Below are 16,845 nucleotides of genomic sequence, written 5' to 3' on the forward strand. Positions count from 1 at the left end.
AATATAGCAGTTCCCTGTTTTTTCCATTCCCCTAATCCCTCCTCACTTGACTCTTTAAATTAATTTTAGAGAATTCACACACCTCCCATTATCCAAATGTTAATGCAGTGGTGTCTTTTGCTTCATCAGAAAAGAATTACTTGCTGAACTTTATTTCTCCCACCCAAAGTACCCAAATATCCCCAAGAAAAGGTAAAAGGGAGGAAATGTCAAGTAATGGAAGCAGGAAGAGGCAGGGAGGGGAGAAGTTCTTCTGTTCAGTCCATGGTCAGTAAAGCTGACCATTAGGTTTCAGACTGGACTGTCTGATCCTCTCCCATCTCTTGGAAAGGTGATGGGCTTTATGTGAAATTATAGCCAAAGGAATATTTCCACACTTTCTTTTGCATTCATGCCTGCCCAGCATCAATAAAGTTTTCTGAAACCTTTCTAGAAATTAAAAGCAATCTGGAGGGGCACCTGGGTGTCTCAGTCGGTTAAGCGTCCAACTTCAGCTCAGGTCACAATCTCACTGTTTGTGGGTTCCAGCCCTGCATCAGGCTCTGCTGACAGCCTGATTCAGATTCTGTGTCTCCCTCTCTCTCTGCCCCTCCCCAGCTCATGCTCTGTCTCTCTCTGCCCCACAAACACAAATAAAAGTTAAAAAGCAATCTGGAAGCTGGAATATTTCCAAAGCAACTTAAAAATCCTTACAAACAGGAAAGCAAGTTTGCATTGAAGAGCACGGCATTGGCTTAGCTGTTTGGGGAGCTGACCAGAGAAAGGGAACTGTGTTTTATTTCTACTTCACATACACTGGAAAGAAAACATGATAGGAGAGTATTACGTAGATCTTGTTATGCTGACAGCTACTTCTCTGGCACAGCTTAGAATGACTTTGGCACTATCCTCAAAAAGTTTTTAAGCCAGAGAATGGCTGCAAAAGGAGAGACCAAATTTAGGTCAGGGGGATGGCGAACGTTTAATTTGAGGAGTTGGCCTTTTGAACAAAGACTTGATCGACAAGCTAGGATTTCAGCAGGTAGAGGGGCAGACAAGGCTTTGAAGGCAGAGAAGAGAAGCACAGCCAGAAGCCAGGAGTGGGTAGGGATGGCATGGGTGGTAGAGTTGCCATCCAGGCTCCCTGTTGATTAAAATTAACACCAAATCATAATGGAAGAGCTCAGGGATGTGCAAAGGCCTCTTACAGACAGACCATTTCCCAGGCCAGCAGCAGAGGATAAGCAGTTTTGAGCCTAGGTGAACGTATGAACAGGTAGAGGATGAACATGAGCAATGTGTGTGTGTGTGTGTGTGTGTGTGTGTGTGTGTTGTGTGTGTGTGTTGGGAGGAGTAAGGGGAGGGTTGGTGGTCAACCTGGAAACTTTGGAAACTAGGAGAGAAGAAAAATAAATTTGCTTTATTTTGTAAACCTGACCTGTCTGAGTCCTTGTGGTGGAAATATCCCTATTTTAGGGATGACTGCACTAGTCGAATATTGCCTAGACTCTTCACACATTTGAATGGGATCCCCATTGCTGCAAAGCTATGCTCATAATTTGGCTTCCAATGTTGCCATTGAATATATGGATTAGCAAAAGCATCTGGCCCACTTACTACTACAGTACTCACTGTAAACTGACAGGGTGACATTTTCATGTGTGCGTTGGTCTTTTGTGAGCTTGACTGGCATCAAACCATCTCCAAGAGACCAATCCATGCTTCGTGCAAAGAGGAAATCAAGTTGTGGGCCCATGAAGCTCGAGACCCAGAGCCAGTATGAGGTACTCAACAAGGTGCTGCCCCTGAGATACCCAGTTAAAATAAGTAGCCTGGGGGGCATCCTCCCTCCCACTCCCAAAATGGGTCAGCAAGGCTGGGCTGCCTTAGAGGCCTTGGGAGAGGAGTTATAACAAAGGACGCATTAGGAGAGGAAGTCAGGGTGTGTCATGGAAAGCCTTGAAAATTGGTTTGGCTTCTAGCCTGCAGGGCCTCCCTGCAGATACGTTCGCAGGGAATGCCACACAGTCAGTTCCCCATTTAAGGAGAACCGCTGGTCCCTGAAAGATGGACTGGATAGGAAAACCAGAGGCAGGGGACCAATCATCAGTCTGCCATAGTGTATAGGAGGAAAAGGACAGTAACAGCACACAGAGTGAAAGGTCACTCCCAAGAGACATTTCTTGGCTCCACACGGTACTTACTGTGCCTTGACTTTCTCACTTGCAATATGTGAGAAGGAGTAGCTGCCACCTCCCCCAGAGAAGAGACTCTGCTCTTTCTGGCACCTGTATGAAAATAATTTTCAGAAAGCTGCCCTCTTTTCATAAAGCACGTAGAGGTGTTTAATGGCTCATGAGGCAAAGTGGAGCTCACGTGCTTCTTCTGACAGTGCACATTCTGGACTCAGCCCAAACACAATCTTCCTCTCCAGGCCTGAAAACTGTTGAATACTGTCTAAGATGATGTGACTGCCCCAAACACCGGAGGCCTGGCTGAACACAACCTTCGTTGCTCCAGGGGTTACAAATAATCCCACTGCTTTTAGCAGTGCAGGCTCATAGTGTCCTCTGTCCTCCCTTTTCCTGCACAGAATGGCTACGTCTTTGGGCAGGTAGTCACATTGGAACAGGTGGTGACACCTTTCCGCCACGCGTTTCACAATTTGTTCCATAGTGAGGCCAGTCTCTGTGTCATCCACCCCAGGCAGACCCTGGGCACACACTGCTTCCTTGTAGGCAGTTTCCCTGAACAATGGCGGTGTGTCTGGGGACCTGCCAGAGGGCAGATTTGCTCTGATCCCTCCTCATTTCTTCTTTCGTGACCGTTGCTATTTCCAGAGCACAGTGGATCTCATTGGTGATTGTTTTTCGAGGAAACTGAGCAGATGAAGGGGGGAGGCCATTAATATCTGCATGATGGACTTGGAAAGGGTCCAGAAAAATCCAGAGAATCCCATGATGAAGGTTTTCACTCCCAGCTCCCCTCACCTTTGGAAGGGTGATGCTCTTGGCCTTCAAGTACTAGTCTCCATATTTACTGCAGAAATTCTCAGTCTCATCCATCACTATGTGTTTAACCTCTAGGAACTCCCCTTGTAAGAAGGTTTTCCGAGTCACAACTCTGCAGGTGGTTTGTTGGCTAGAGGATGAAAGAGAGAATAAGGTTTCAGGCATATATACAAAGGGAACACCATATGCATCACTATCGACATCGGAATTAGAGGCTAGTTCTCATCTGGAGACTGATTCATTGACTCAGTGGTGTCCTAAACACTACAAAACTACTCTACTTACAAGTTACCTGATAGACTACATAAATTGCAAACTCTACTCTTTGGGGTTATCTAATTAAATCTGCACATGAAAATTTTTGAAATGAACCCTGGTAGGAGATTTCATTTCTATTACTAGTCCATTTCTGCTGCTTGACAATCCCTAAAGACAGGCTCATTACATTGACAGGAAATCTCAAAATCAATTTCCACTTGTTACTATCATTGCTTAACTTTCTTCCTTTTTAGAGCAGGCGAGCAGGTCCCTGGAGGCATAATTTTTATGTGCAAAAGAGGTATGGGCTAGGATTAATTCCTATCTAAAGCAAATCCTATTTCCCCACTTACTGGTAGTACAAAACCAAAGCCTTTTTAGATTTTGGTAAGGAAAACATCAGGAAGTTGCTGAGTTCCATGACATGTCAAGTAAGATAGAAAATCTACAGGGCTATGCCTCTCTGGGACTGCTACTCTGTTTACTTAGCTCAATTTTCCTTTGTAGTATGTTTTAGCGTACTAGAGGAGGAGGAACAAATTAGAGGAGGCAAGAAACAGCCAATTTCGTTATATAGATAGATATAGGTAATTTTTTCAAAGTAAACTTGGTTGTTTCTTTCCTCTAATTTAGATCCAAATAACATCATTCATCCCTATAGATTTCCTGATTTACATATGCAGTCCTTGGGGATTTACTCCCCCTATGCCTTGAATCACAGCTACTTATGTTCTTCTGTACCTGTTTTGACTGTGTAGACTTCTTGAAGTAAAGCACCGATTCTTAGTCCCCTCATATTAGGGGTTCAATAAATAACTTGTTGAATTTGCCTTTTGACTGGGATATTTTTAAACTTACCCATACAGCATAGCCCTTAGCACAGTTTACAAGATCCTCCATAATTCGGAATCTCCTTCCTTTCTAACTTCATCACCTGCTACATACCTCTACTCCCTCCCTACTCCAGTAAGACCTACCATTCTGATTCTCTCATGTGCCTTTGCACATGCTGTGTGCCCTTTGCCTAAAAAGCCCTCCACTTCTCCTACTGACTTCTTAAGAGTATGCCAAAGGATCCTTCACCCAGGACTATTTGCTGGCCAACCTCCAACCTAAGTTAAAATGATCATATCCTTATTATCATATTAATTATGCAACATTCAATTTGCTTATTTTTTTCTTATCTCCCTTATCGGATCTTTAGGGTCCCATCTTCAATATGTTTTTCCCTGGTAACACTAAATGTACACATTCCTAGCATATAAGTGGGGCCCCAAAAGATTTATTGGGTACATAAGTAAACCAAACCAAAAATTAAAGTGAGTTTGCCCTCATTTGCTAGATTGTATAACAACCAATTTTTTTTTTTTACTACACTGAAAGGTAAAGACTTAAGTCAGAGGCACATTTGCATGTTTTCTGCAGTTGTCGATTCAGAATAAGTCAAACAAATGAAAACAGTTTATAAACAAAATGAAATGGGTATTTAAATTCAAGTTCCTGTTAGGTATAATGTCTAATTAACTGAAATACTCTATGACTTTGAAGCATTAAATATCAAGCAAAATGTATACTTAAAACAAAACAGGCTTATTTACACTTTTCTTAAAGTTAAGGCCAGAGATTGTAGGGAAAAAAATGTTTCTAGTTAAAGAAATTTAAAGTGATATATATAGTTGGCTAATTTGTAATGAGATGTTTAAACCTGAGCATTACATAGTACCCATTTGTAGCTCAACTACCTGATCATTTGGAGATGTGTATAGGGTTTGGGCTCTCAGATTTATGCAGCTAAGGCCTCACAACATCTTAAACTAAAAAAGCAGATTACTGGGGCGCCTGGGTGGCGTAGTCGGTTAAGCGTCCGACTTCAGCCAGGTCACGATCTCGCACTCCATGAGTTCGAGCCCCGCGTCGGGCTCTGGGCTGATGGCTCAGAGCCTGTTTCTGATTCTGTGTCTCCCTCTCTCTCTGCCCCTCCCCGGTTCATGCTCTGTCTCTCTCTGTCCCAAAAATAAATAAACGTTGAAAAAAAAAAAAGCAGATTACTCTTGAGATACTGTCGAAAAGACTGACTAAATATGTTTATCATGTTGAGTCAGTGGCACTCTTACATCACATAATCCTTTAAAGAGTCGCTTTCACAAACATAAAGGATCTCTTTTGGTTTGCAGTGCAACAAATGCTTAATTTTCTCCACGATCTTTATGGCTAGGGCTGTCTTCCTGGTTCCTGGAAAGCAGTGGATAAACAATTCTCGCGGCTCCTGAAGGCTTTCTGAAAGCAACTCACATTGCTCCTCTATGAGCAAGTTGAAAAATTCACAGCCCAGCTGGTCACTCAGAAGAGATCTGGAACACTGTGAGACTATGATAAAGGCCGGCAACAAGTCTTCCATTTCATCCTTGGCAGCAAGCCTGTAGGACTGGGGGTAGTGAACAGGGATTTCATTGGGGCTGCACTGTGTGCTGGACAGGTGCATCAACCTTGGGATAGCACACACTTTCCCTGTGTAACTACCAACGGTTCCCAGTTTCTGCTTTAACTGATGAACAGTGTTTCGGCCATATTCAAGCCCTCCAATCCAACCGGGGCATATTAAGATTGTATGGAGTACCAGGGGACTGTTAACTGCTATTAGAAGAGCATCGCACAGGACATCCCGCTCTTTCCTTAAGCCAACATCACTGGCCCAGCTTCTAGAAAATATCACAATCCCCTGAGAACAAGGATATATCTGTGTCTTCATTAACTCCTTGAGTCCTTTATGATCTGAGAAGAGCTTCTTACAGAGGGATACCGGTTTAAACTGTATCTCTTCCTGTGTCACTGAAAATGCAAGAAATAGAAATTACAAACTAAAATTTACAAAAGCATATTGTAAGTATTCCTGCAACATCATAGGAAGAAATGAATCTAGCCATGGAACTATGGGTTTCCTTGTCTACAAAGAAAGCACTCCCTCTTTATTTTGATGTAGCCCAATAATTTATTTTTGCCTTTGTTTCCCTTGGCTCAGGAGACATATCTAGAAAGACCTGGTAATCACAATACTGGGTATTTACCCAAAGAATATGAAAACGCTAATTCAAAGGGATATAGGCACCCCTATGTTTATTATTGCAGTGTTACTTACAATAGCCAAACTATGGAAGCAGCCCAAATGTCCATTGATAGTTGAATGGATAAAGATGTGAGAAATATATATATATATATATATATATATATATATATATATACATACACATGGAAATATATATGTATATGGAAAAAAATATATATATATGCATGGAAATATACATATATATATATGGAATATTTTTGGCCATAGAATGAAATCTTGCCATTTGCAATGACATGGATGGTACTAGAGAGTATTATGCTAAGTGAAATAAGTCAGCTAAAGAAATAAAAATACCATATGATTTCAGTCATATGTGGAATTTAATAAACAAAACAAATGAACAAAGAGGGGAAAAGACACAAACCAAAAAACAGACTTTTAACTATAGAGAACAATCAGATGGTTATCCCAGGAGAGGTGGGTAGAGGCATGGATATGAAGGGGATTAAGAGTACACTTATCTTGGGGTGCCTGGGTGGCTCAGTCAGTTGAGCACGAACTTTGGCTCAGGTCATGATCTCACAGCTTGTGAGTTCGAGCTCCGCATTGAGCTCTGTGCTGACAGCTCAGAGCCTGGAGCCTGCTTTGGATTCTGTCTCTCTCTCTTGCCCTTCCCCCGCTTGCATTTTTTTTAAAAAATGTGGTTTTTAAACATTAAAAAAAGAATACACTTATCTTTTTAAAAAAATTTTAACATTTATTGATTTTTTGAGAGGCTGAGTGTGAGTGGGGAAGGGGCAGAGAGAGAGGGAGACACAGAATCTGAGGCAGGCTTCCGGCTGTCAGCACAGAGCCTGAGGCAGGGCTCGAACTCACAGACCACAAGATCATGACCTAAGCTGAAGTCCGATGCTTAACTGACTGAGCCACCCAGGCGCCCCAAGAGTACACTTATCTTGATGAGCACTGAGTAATATATGGAACTGCTGAATCACTGTATTGTACACCTGAAACTAATGTAACACTGTAATTAGCTACTCTGGAATTAAAATTTTAAATTAACTCAATAATTTTTAAAAAGAGAAAGCACCCCCTCTTCACAGGCCAGGACTACAAATTTCCTATTTCTGGCAGCTCTTGTGCAGGAGAAGGCATAGGAAGGAGTCTTCACAGAATAGAATGGCCTCCTGGTACCTTCTCCTCAACCCCAAGTGGTCCACTACTGTTAGGAAGGCATTTCTTCCGGCTAAGGTGTGTGTGTGTGTATGTGTGTCTGTGTGTGTACCTGGTGCTTTAGGGATCCAAGAACTTTCCTTCAGGACATTGATTCTTAACCTGTGGCAGTTTTGCCCCCTGGGGGACATTTGGCAATATCTGGAATATTTTTTGTCATAGCTGGAGAAGGTGTTACTGGCATCTAGTGAGTAGAGGGCAGAAATGCTGCTAAATATCCAACAAAGTCACAGGGCAGCCCCCCTCAACAAAAATTATCGAGCTCGAATATCAATAGTGCCAAGATTGAGAAGCTCTGCCTTAGGAAGAGTCCATGTGACCCCATGGTTCACCTCTCTCTTTTATTTTTAATTTTTTTTTCACTGTTTATTTTTGAATGAGAGAGACAGAGAGTGAGCAGCAGAAAGAGAAGGAGACACAGAATCCAAAGCAGGCTCCAGGCTCTGAGCAGTCAGCACAGAGCCTGACAGGGGGCTCAAACTTACAGACTGTGAGATCATGACCTGAGCTAGTCAGATGCTTAACCTATTAAGCCACCCAGGCACTCCAGTTCACCTCTTTCTGATTGGAAAGCCAGGGGCCACTGTGGTATAGACTTAAAGAATTTAAGAGAATTCCTATATTTTCTCAAATTTGGAGAACAAAAGCCATACGTGACTGGAAGCCCCAAAGCACGCAGAAATATAATGTGGATACAATAACTGAGAAACAAGAGTCCATTGTATATACTATTTCAGGACCATTATGTCTACATTTGACCTCCTTTAAGGACTAATTGCCTTGGACTAATTGCTACCAATTCCTCCCAATTTATTATTTTTTGTAAACTCTATGTTCAATGTGGGGCTCAAATTCATGACCCCAAGATCAAGAGTTTCACGCTCTACCAACTGAGCCAGGCAGGCACTCCCCAACTTTATTATTATTATTATTATTGTTACTATTTTAACTTTAATTTAATTTTGTTTTTTTAGGGTTCGTGTCCAGCGTGGAGCCCAATGCAGGACTTGAATTCACAACCCTGAATCAAGACCTAGGCTGAGGTCAAGAGTCAGATGCTTAACCAACTGAGCCACCCAGACGCGCCCCCATCCTCCAACTCAGTTTTAGAAAGCAAAGTCCCTTCAGCTATAATGAAGAAGGAATACCTGGAAACAGACATTGTTGTAGAGGTCTCTTAAATTCCAGGACTTTTTTGGGAGATGATGGGCTTCCTAGGGCTGTTGGAGCTGGTGAACTCAGGTGAAAGCTGTAGTCAGTGGCCAGACTGGAAGTTGCTAAACAAACACACGGCAAGTTGTTTCAGATGAAAAAAGAAAACTCTTTTTCATTGCCCTTACTACTGTTGACGTAGATGTGCAGTGTGCCTGAGCCACTCACGCTTTCTACGCCTCAAACAGTTCACATATGTTAGGAAATGAAGACTGGGGACTCTTGGAGTGTCACGCATCTTCTAAGTCACTGTGTGGCTCATTTGGGGCAAGTCATTTCCTCTCGTGCAAACGTGAGCTGGTGGCCCCTAATGTTTCCTTCTAACTCTGATATTCTGATTCTGGGTCACCCCTAAAAGGAAAGGCTGCTGGTGGCTGATCAGAAAAAGGTTAGCACAGTATTTTTTTTTTTATTTTGTTATAGTTTGTTTAAACCCCCATTCAAGGTTTAGTTGGATCAGAAAGCAGCAGGATCTCTAGATTGGGGTGTGTGTCTATGAGAAAAGTAAACTCAAACAAATTTAGGACAGGAGAATGATTTAGCAAAATCACTCGAGTCTTGATCCCAGCTTCTCTTATCAAATTTGGAACATATTGACCATGAAGACAAACTGACCTGTAAGTCCTTTATGGATTGATTAGAAATCACCAGGGCTGATTCTGAGCCAAATTGTAAGGGAGGTGAAAACACTATGAGTCCTTCTTCCCCTCCCCCATCCCCTGCTCAGCATCTCCTTTTACATCGGTTTTTCCCCATTTGGTAGTGCCTCAAGCCCACTGGTTGAAGACATTAGCTCTTAATGTTACAGAAACCATTCAAATTTGTCAACAAGCTTCCCTTAAAGGAATTAGTGGAGGGGTACCTGGGTGGCTCAGTTGGTTGGGCAACCAACTTCGGCTCAGGTCATGATCAGCCGGCTGGTGGGTTCGAGCCCCACATCAGGCTCTGTGCTGACAGCTAAGAGCCTGGAGCCTGCTTTTGGATTCTATGTCTCCCTCTCTCTCTGCCCCTCCCCCACTCATGCTCTGTCTCTCTCTCTCTCTCAAGAATAAATATTAAAAGAAATTTTTTTAAAAAAGAATTAGTGAAGTCATCCTTAAACAGTGTTTCTCCCAAATACTGACTTCAGAGTGACCCTGTTGATTAATGTTTTTGACTAGAAAACCAGCCTACAAAATTCTTTCAACAGGCAGTTACCGTGCATAAGGGAACTTTCACTAATTCATAGCTGATCGGATAAATTTCCAAAAGTGGACCAAAATCCAAGCATTTCTTGACCTCAAAGAGTTCATATTCTGGGTCTTTGGAGCTGAAAATATTTTTTTAGGATTGTATTTTTAAGTAATCTCCACACCCGCCGTGGGGCCCAAACTCACAAACCCAAGATCAAGAGTTACACACTCCACTGACTGAGCCAGCCAGGCACTCTGGAACTGGAAATATTTTCAAAAGAACCCTGTAATGGGAGAATATTTGTAAGCAAAATTGCTTTCTATCCTTCAACGAAATTACCTGACCAAATACCCATGGAAGGCACAGAAGGGGTTCCTCCCTGGCTGACTAGATTATGACTTCTCTTCTGCTTTACCTGACTGAATATCCAGCATCACGGCTACCCAGTGCTCCGCCGTCAGCCTTGTGACAGAATTGTCCCTCATGATCCAGGAATCTGGGGCCTCTGTGAATACTACACAGCAGAAGGGCCCCATGTGAACCACACAGACATAGCCATACAGGACATCGTTTTGGTACACATTCAAGATTTTGGTTGTGAAATGCACCTTTGGCTTCTCACAGCAGAAGTGGAAGGTTGGCAATTTTTCTACACAGCTTTCTATTTCCTTTTTTAGTAAGTCAGGGTTCACTTTTTCTCTCTGACAGCCAAGCACTTCTTTGCTCTTATCATCTACTCCAATAATTAGGTATCCCCCGAGGGTGTTGGCAAACGCAGAAACGTAATGAGGCAGCATTTCTTTAATCCGAGGGACAATCTTTCTGGTGGTGAACCTTTTAAGCTCCACATGTGTTGACTCCGTAACATTGAGTTTCTCCTTATACAGGAGACTGTCCTTTTGTTTTTTTTATTTAAAAAAAATTTTTTTTAATGTTTATTTATTTTTGAGAGAGACAGAGCATGAGCAGGGGAGGAACAGAGAGAGAAGGAGACACAGAATCTGAAACAGGCTCCAGGCTCTGAGCTGTCAGCACAGAGCCCGACATGGGGCTCGAACTCACAAACCATGAGATCATGACCTGAGTCGAAGCCGGACGCTCAACCGAGCCACCCAGGCGCCCCAGGAGCCTGTCCTTTTGAAACAGTTCTGAGGCAGACACCCTCCTATCTTCCTCTTCCTGAATGTATCCGTAAGGAACTTTCTGAGAACTCCACTCCTTCACCCTTGATCTTCCTCTTTGGGCTCTAGACTGCTTCTCTCTGAGAAGCTCCAAGGCACTGCTGGCACTCAGGTTGACAGTGGAAGTCACGGCTCTCTGGTAGAGATTGGAATGCAAGCTGCAAATCCTTAGGGGGAGGCTGGAGACATCTGGGCTCCAGGACTTTACAAAAATCAGGAGATTGTGCCCCTGCTGCATGTAGTCAAGGTATTTCTGTGAACCTGAAGGAAGGAGCTTCTGAAAAGAAGTTTCCAGGTCCTGCCCCAGCCCATGGCATCGTTAACTGTAGGTTTTATCATCACTCTCTGCTTTGATCACACCCCTCCAGAATTTAACAGCGCACAGGTAGCTTGGATGATTTTTGCATTCTCCGTTCTTTTCAGATAGCTACTGGCCATCTTCTTCCTGCTCTCTTCTCCAAAAGTCATCCTGCCCACGTGTACAACTGTCTTGGGATAGAGCATTTCCATGTCGGTCTGGACGCCATCCAGCCCAGCAGTCCCTCTGTGCTCCAAACAATAACAGAAAGGGGTTCCAGGAAATAACTTGGACAGAAATGTGGTTTCTACATTAACAAGAATCCTGGAGATTACAATATTTTCTTTGAACTTACAGATTACTGGAGATACATTTTAACATTGGAAACACTCTTTGATATTACTATTTTCTAACAACATTGCAAGCTCCCAAGCCTTTCCAGCATGAACAGGTATAGGTAAAGATGAATGCTTAATATTTTGCCATAACAGAAAGATTCCATTGCTGAAACTGTTAGTTGTTTTTCATTTAAAGTCAGGAAGCAACAACAGTGAGCCCAGAGATAAAGGGCACGGATTGGCACAGCAGCCAAAGCAAGTTATACAGAATATGCAGAGGCAGAAGTTGAGCCAAAAGTTGCTCCTATTTATAATTCAAAGGGAAAGGAAGGCAATAGAGAACTAAGGGAGAATAGTTCTGGGGTATATGTGATGTGGTCTTACTATAAAAACAAACATAAAAGTTGGTGTTCTTTATGCACTATTTTATACATTTAAAACATTTTACTCCTGGAAGAATGTCTATTGATACCAAATGCAGAAACCGTTATAGCTTCTCAAACCTTCTTCTAAAAATACGTTTCTTCATACACAGTGTGAAGTAGGAGCAGGAGTGTTCTTTCTCTTCTAAATAGTTCTACCCTGTGCTGGGGGAGCCTCCAAGGCTCAGAAGAAAATGTGAGCCTTTGGAACATAGTCCTTAAACTATGGTCGATTTCCCTTTTTGCTTCACGGACCAGAGAGCAGCCATCCAATTTGAACTCAGAGCTCTGAAGCAAATGTTTCACAAACGGCCTTGTTAGCTCTTATTAATTGCAAAACAAAATATTTACTAACCCAAATCAAAATTTTTCCTCTAGGAGAAGAAAACCATTTCTTCTGTGTGATCTCCTCCAAGTAGAGGCCATATGGGTGTTGTTTATGCCCAGCAAGAGGGGAAAAAAGCAGGCATCCGCAGGATGGGTACCCTCCTCTGCCATTTGTTTGCTCTTGGCTGCCTTCTCACTTCCTCCAGGCAAACCAGAATCAGCCTGATGAATTGTTTTTTTCATATGTGAGCATCTTCTGTAGGTAAATGTAAACGTATGGCTCTTAGAGAAATTTCTGTTCATATAATAGAATCACAGAAGCGTTGGAAGGAACTTTAAAAATCTTCCAGTCCAACCATTTATCTGATTCCTAAGTCTTCTCTATAATATTCTCGACTCCCAACAAATCTTTTCAGCAACTGCTTGAACACCTCCAGCAACAGTAACTCACTACCTCTCAAATTAGTCCCTTCTATTTTCTGACAGCTCTGTTAGAAACGGCTTCCTGATTTTCACTTATAATTTGTCTCCCTATAATTTCCACCTGCTGGGACCCACAAAACAAATCTAATTGCTTTTGAACTAGCAAACCTATACTCTCGTGATTGCCAAGTCTCACTGCTATTACTTGGATGCTGATAACAACTATGATAGACAATGTTTTCTGAGATTCTAGCTCCATATGAACGTCCTTTGTACATTTCCCCAAATTTCTCACCTCCAATTTATTATTTAAAAAAAATTTTTTTTAATGTTTATTTATTTTGGGGACAGAGAGAGACAGAGCATGAACGGGGGAGGGGCAGAGAGAGAGGGAGACACAGAATCGGAAGCAGGCTCCAGGCTCTGAGCCATCAGCCCAGAGCCTGACGCGGGGCTCGAACTCACGGACCGCGAGATTGTGACCTGAGGTGAAGTCGGACGCTTAACTGACTGAGCCACCCAGGTGCCCCTCCAATTTATTTAAGATGTGTTTATTCACTAAGTATTTCATTTTATCAACAGAGGTAGTTAGGGCACAACCTTTGTACACACTACACACAAACTGACAAATACCAGTGTCCATCTACTCTCGGTTCATTCATAGAGATGGTTCAAAGACTATGGAGAACATAGAGACCGAGAGCAACAGTGCTGGCTGTCCCTCACCACTGACTGACCCTAGCTAAGTCTCCTAACTTTCACTCATTCTCTCATTCAATCAGCTATTGTTTGAGCATCTGAGATGTTGAAATCCTTGCTCTGGCCCTTTCTAGCTTTGAGACCTTAGTTATGCTAACCAAAGCCTCAGATTCCTTCTGTGTAAATTAGAGATAATAATAGTGTCTTCTTTGTACAACTCTTGTGAGAATGAAATGTAGCCTGGGGCTACATGTCACAATAAAAACTGCTATTTAGTGATTGGCTTCTTTGGGCCAGATATGCAACTCTGATGGTCTCAAATTGTCCTTATGACAACTTGTAAGACATGCATTATTTTCATCATCTTATAAATGAAGAAACTGAATTCAGGGAAGTAAAGCTCAAGGCTACACACCTAGTAAGTAACAGAGCTGGGATCTGAACCCCTGTCTCTTGCAAAACTCATTTACTATCATTCTGCCATGCAGCCTTACTGTTAGCCAGAATAAGATACACGTCCTGCTCACAATCTAGAGAGGAAAAACATGTATTAACTCATTGCAATTCAACAGATATAATAACATCAGTTGAGCACTTTACCTGCTATGCATTCTCTGTGTGCTCATTCAACTCTTATAACAGCTTGCAAATATAGTCACATGCATGACCATTATACCCTAGTGCCACTCTGGAGAGCTAATAACATATGAACAGTGTGCTCTGGGTGTTCTGAGGAGTGACAGTAACTATGCTCGTGAGTATAAGATTTCATAAATGAGATGGTACATGAGTTGCAACCTGCAAGTAAGAATGCACCAGGTTGAGGGGCACCTGGGTGGCTCAATCAGTTGTGTCCAACTCTTGATTTGGGCTCAGGTCACAATCTCACAGTTTGTGGGATCGAGCCCCACGTTGGGCTCCGTGCTCACAGCAAGAAGCCTGCTTTGGATTCTCTCTCTCCACCTCTCTTTCTGCCCCTCCCCTACTCGTGCACTGTCTCTCAAAATGAATAAACATTAAAAAAAAAAAAAAGAATGCACCAGGTTGAGAGGGAGAGATGGGGAAAGAAAGGGAAACCAGGTAGAAGAATAGCACATGAAAAGACCCATTACCTTCACTGTCTAACGTCTCCTGTCCTGAAACTACAATGGAAATCCTTAATAGGTCTGGTACAGAGACACTCCATTTCTCTTCATTCTTCCCTTTTATTTCTCGAACTTCAATCTAAAATGGAACCAGAGCGGGGCACCTGGGTGGCTCAGTCGGTTAAGTGTCTGACTTTGGCTCAGGTCATGATCTCACAGTTCATGAGTTCAGGCCTCACATCTGGCTTTCTGCTATCAGCACAGAGTCTGCTGTGGAGGCCACTTCAGAGTCTCTGTCTCCCTCTCTCTGCCCCTCCCCTGTTCTTTCTCTAAAAAATAAACATACATACATACATATAAATAAATAAATAAAATAAAATAAAATAAAATAAAATGGAACCAGAGGAGAGAAAATGAAATCTCACATAAGGGCCCTCAGGAAAATAAAAAGACTGAGAGACTCATTTCTCATAAATGCCTGATTTACAGAAAACTGATACTTGATATATTTTTGAGAGAGAGAGAGACAAGAGACTGTGTGTACAGGGGCACACATGTGCAAACAGGGGAGGGGCAGAGGGAGAGGGAGGTAGAGAATCCCAAGCAGGCTCCACGCTCAGCCCCACACTGGGCTCTATCTCCTAAGTCATGAGATCATGACCTGAGCCCAATTCAAGAGTCAAGGCACTCAACATATTGAGCCACCCAGGTATCCCTTGAATTTTCTTAAATGATAGTGAGTTGGTCAGGGGTTAAGTTTTACTTATGGTTCCCAAAGGCACAAACAAGAAATAACCCAGGTCAGGGGCGCCTGGGTGGCGCAGTCGGTTAAGCGTCCGACTTCAGCCAGGTCACGATCTCGCGGTCCGTGAGTTCGAGCCCCGCGTCGGGCTCTGGGCTGATGGCTCAGAGCCTGGAGCCTGTTTCCGATTCTGTGTCTCCCTCTCTCTCTGCCCCTCCCCCGTTCATGCTCTGTCTCTCTCTGTCCCAAAAATAAATAAACGTTGAAAAAAAAATTAAAAAAAAAAAAAAAAGAAATAACCCAGGTCAGGTTGGTCTTGCAAAGGAAGCTGAATTGAAGTTTGTTTGTATGACCAGACTGGTTGGTCTGGTCTGGTTTGCTTGGTGAATTTTCAAATCTGGCCTCCCTTTCTTTTTTATTTTAACAGACTCTAAACTGAGCTCTCTCCTCCTTACATTCCCTACCCAAATATGCAGCCTATCCCAAACTCTCAAGAGACTCAATGTAACTTGCTAACGTTTGCAAGTCTTGAACTGCAACTCCTCTGCTCTTCCTAAATAAGCTCATCTTTTTGACAATTTTGCACTTGTCTCAGTCTTCCTTTTTATTTAGGTTGACACCTTCTACCCATCCCTTTCTGACACTCATCACATTCCTCACGCTGCTTTTCATATGCCACCTCTCAATTTCCACTTCCACAATCCTAATTTAGGTTCTTCTTAGCTCTCACCTATGCCAATCACTTGCCATAGTTTCCCTTTCTTTCACTTCGCCCTCCTTTGATCTATTTAAAAACACATTTGCATACATAGTTGTCAAAAGTACAGCTCTGATCACTGATCTACTCCCACTCTGAAATCTTCAAGTCTCCCACTTTCTCCAGAGTAATCTACACAGCCAGTAAGCCACCATCTTTGATGAAGTCTTGATTTGTCTTTCAAATTTCCCACCACCTCCTTTCTTTAACACTAATAGCGGTCCTCAGACTTTGGTATGAATCAGAATCATCCCTGGGTCACCTTTCAATAATACATCTGCCTGGGATCCAACGCTAGAATTTCTGATTAGATAGTCTGGGTTGTGCTCCAGGCTTTTTTGGGTTTTTGTTGTCTTTGGTGCTAGAGGACATACATATTAAGTATCCCCTGGTGTTTTCTAACTCACCAAATTTAGAAACACTACATTTTTTCGACTTTACTTAATTTCCAAGTTCCCCCATGGTTTCTCATTTAATTCGGGCGTCAAATTATTCCTTCTGCCAGAATCTCCTAATTTTCAAAACCCATCCATCTTTCCAGACTCAGATCAAATGCCACCTCTTCCAGGAAGTCTTTCCAGTTCTCCTGCGCATTTCTTTGATATTTAGCTGCACTTTTCTTGTGGAAAGCTGATCTAGGAAG

At 42.6% G+C, this 16,845-nt stretch overlaps 1 protein-coding gene across 1 annotated transcript; it reads right to left on the minus strand.

Annotated features, from left to right (window-relative positions):
- Positions 1–2,284: 2,284 nt before the first annotated feature.
- LOC124513153 (protein SLFN14-like) lies at positions 2,285–16,195 on the minus strand. Its single transcript, XM_047080921.1, is given in 8 exon segments — positions 2,285–2,779; positions 2,781–3,120; positions 5,363–6,077; positions 8,694–8,822; positions 10,346–10,821; positions 11,060–11,474; positions 11,477–11,655; positions 16,176–16,195. Coding segments are annotated over 8 exon segments (2,769 nt in total).
- Between the last annotated feature and the right edge of the window lie 650 nt (positions 16,196–16,845).

This window comes from Lynx rufus, unplaced genomic scaffold, assembly GCF_022079265.1.
Source record: "Lynx rufus isolate CCGP_SWC_20201006 ecotype Redwood Valley unplaced genomic scaffold, mLynRuf1.p SCAF_18, whole genome shotgun sequence".
NCBI classification, from domain to species: Eukaryota; Metazoa; Chordata; class Mammalia; order Carnivora; family Felidae; genus Lynx; species Lynx rufus.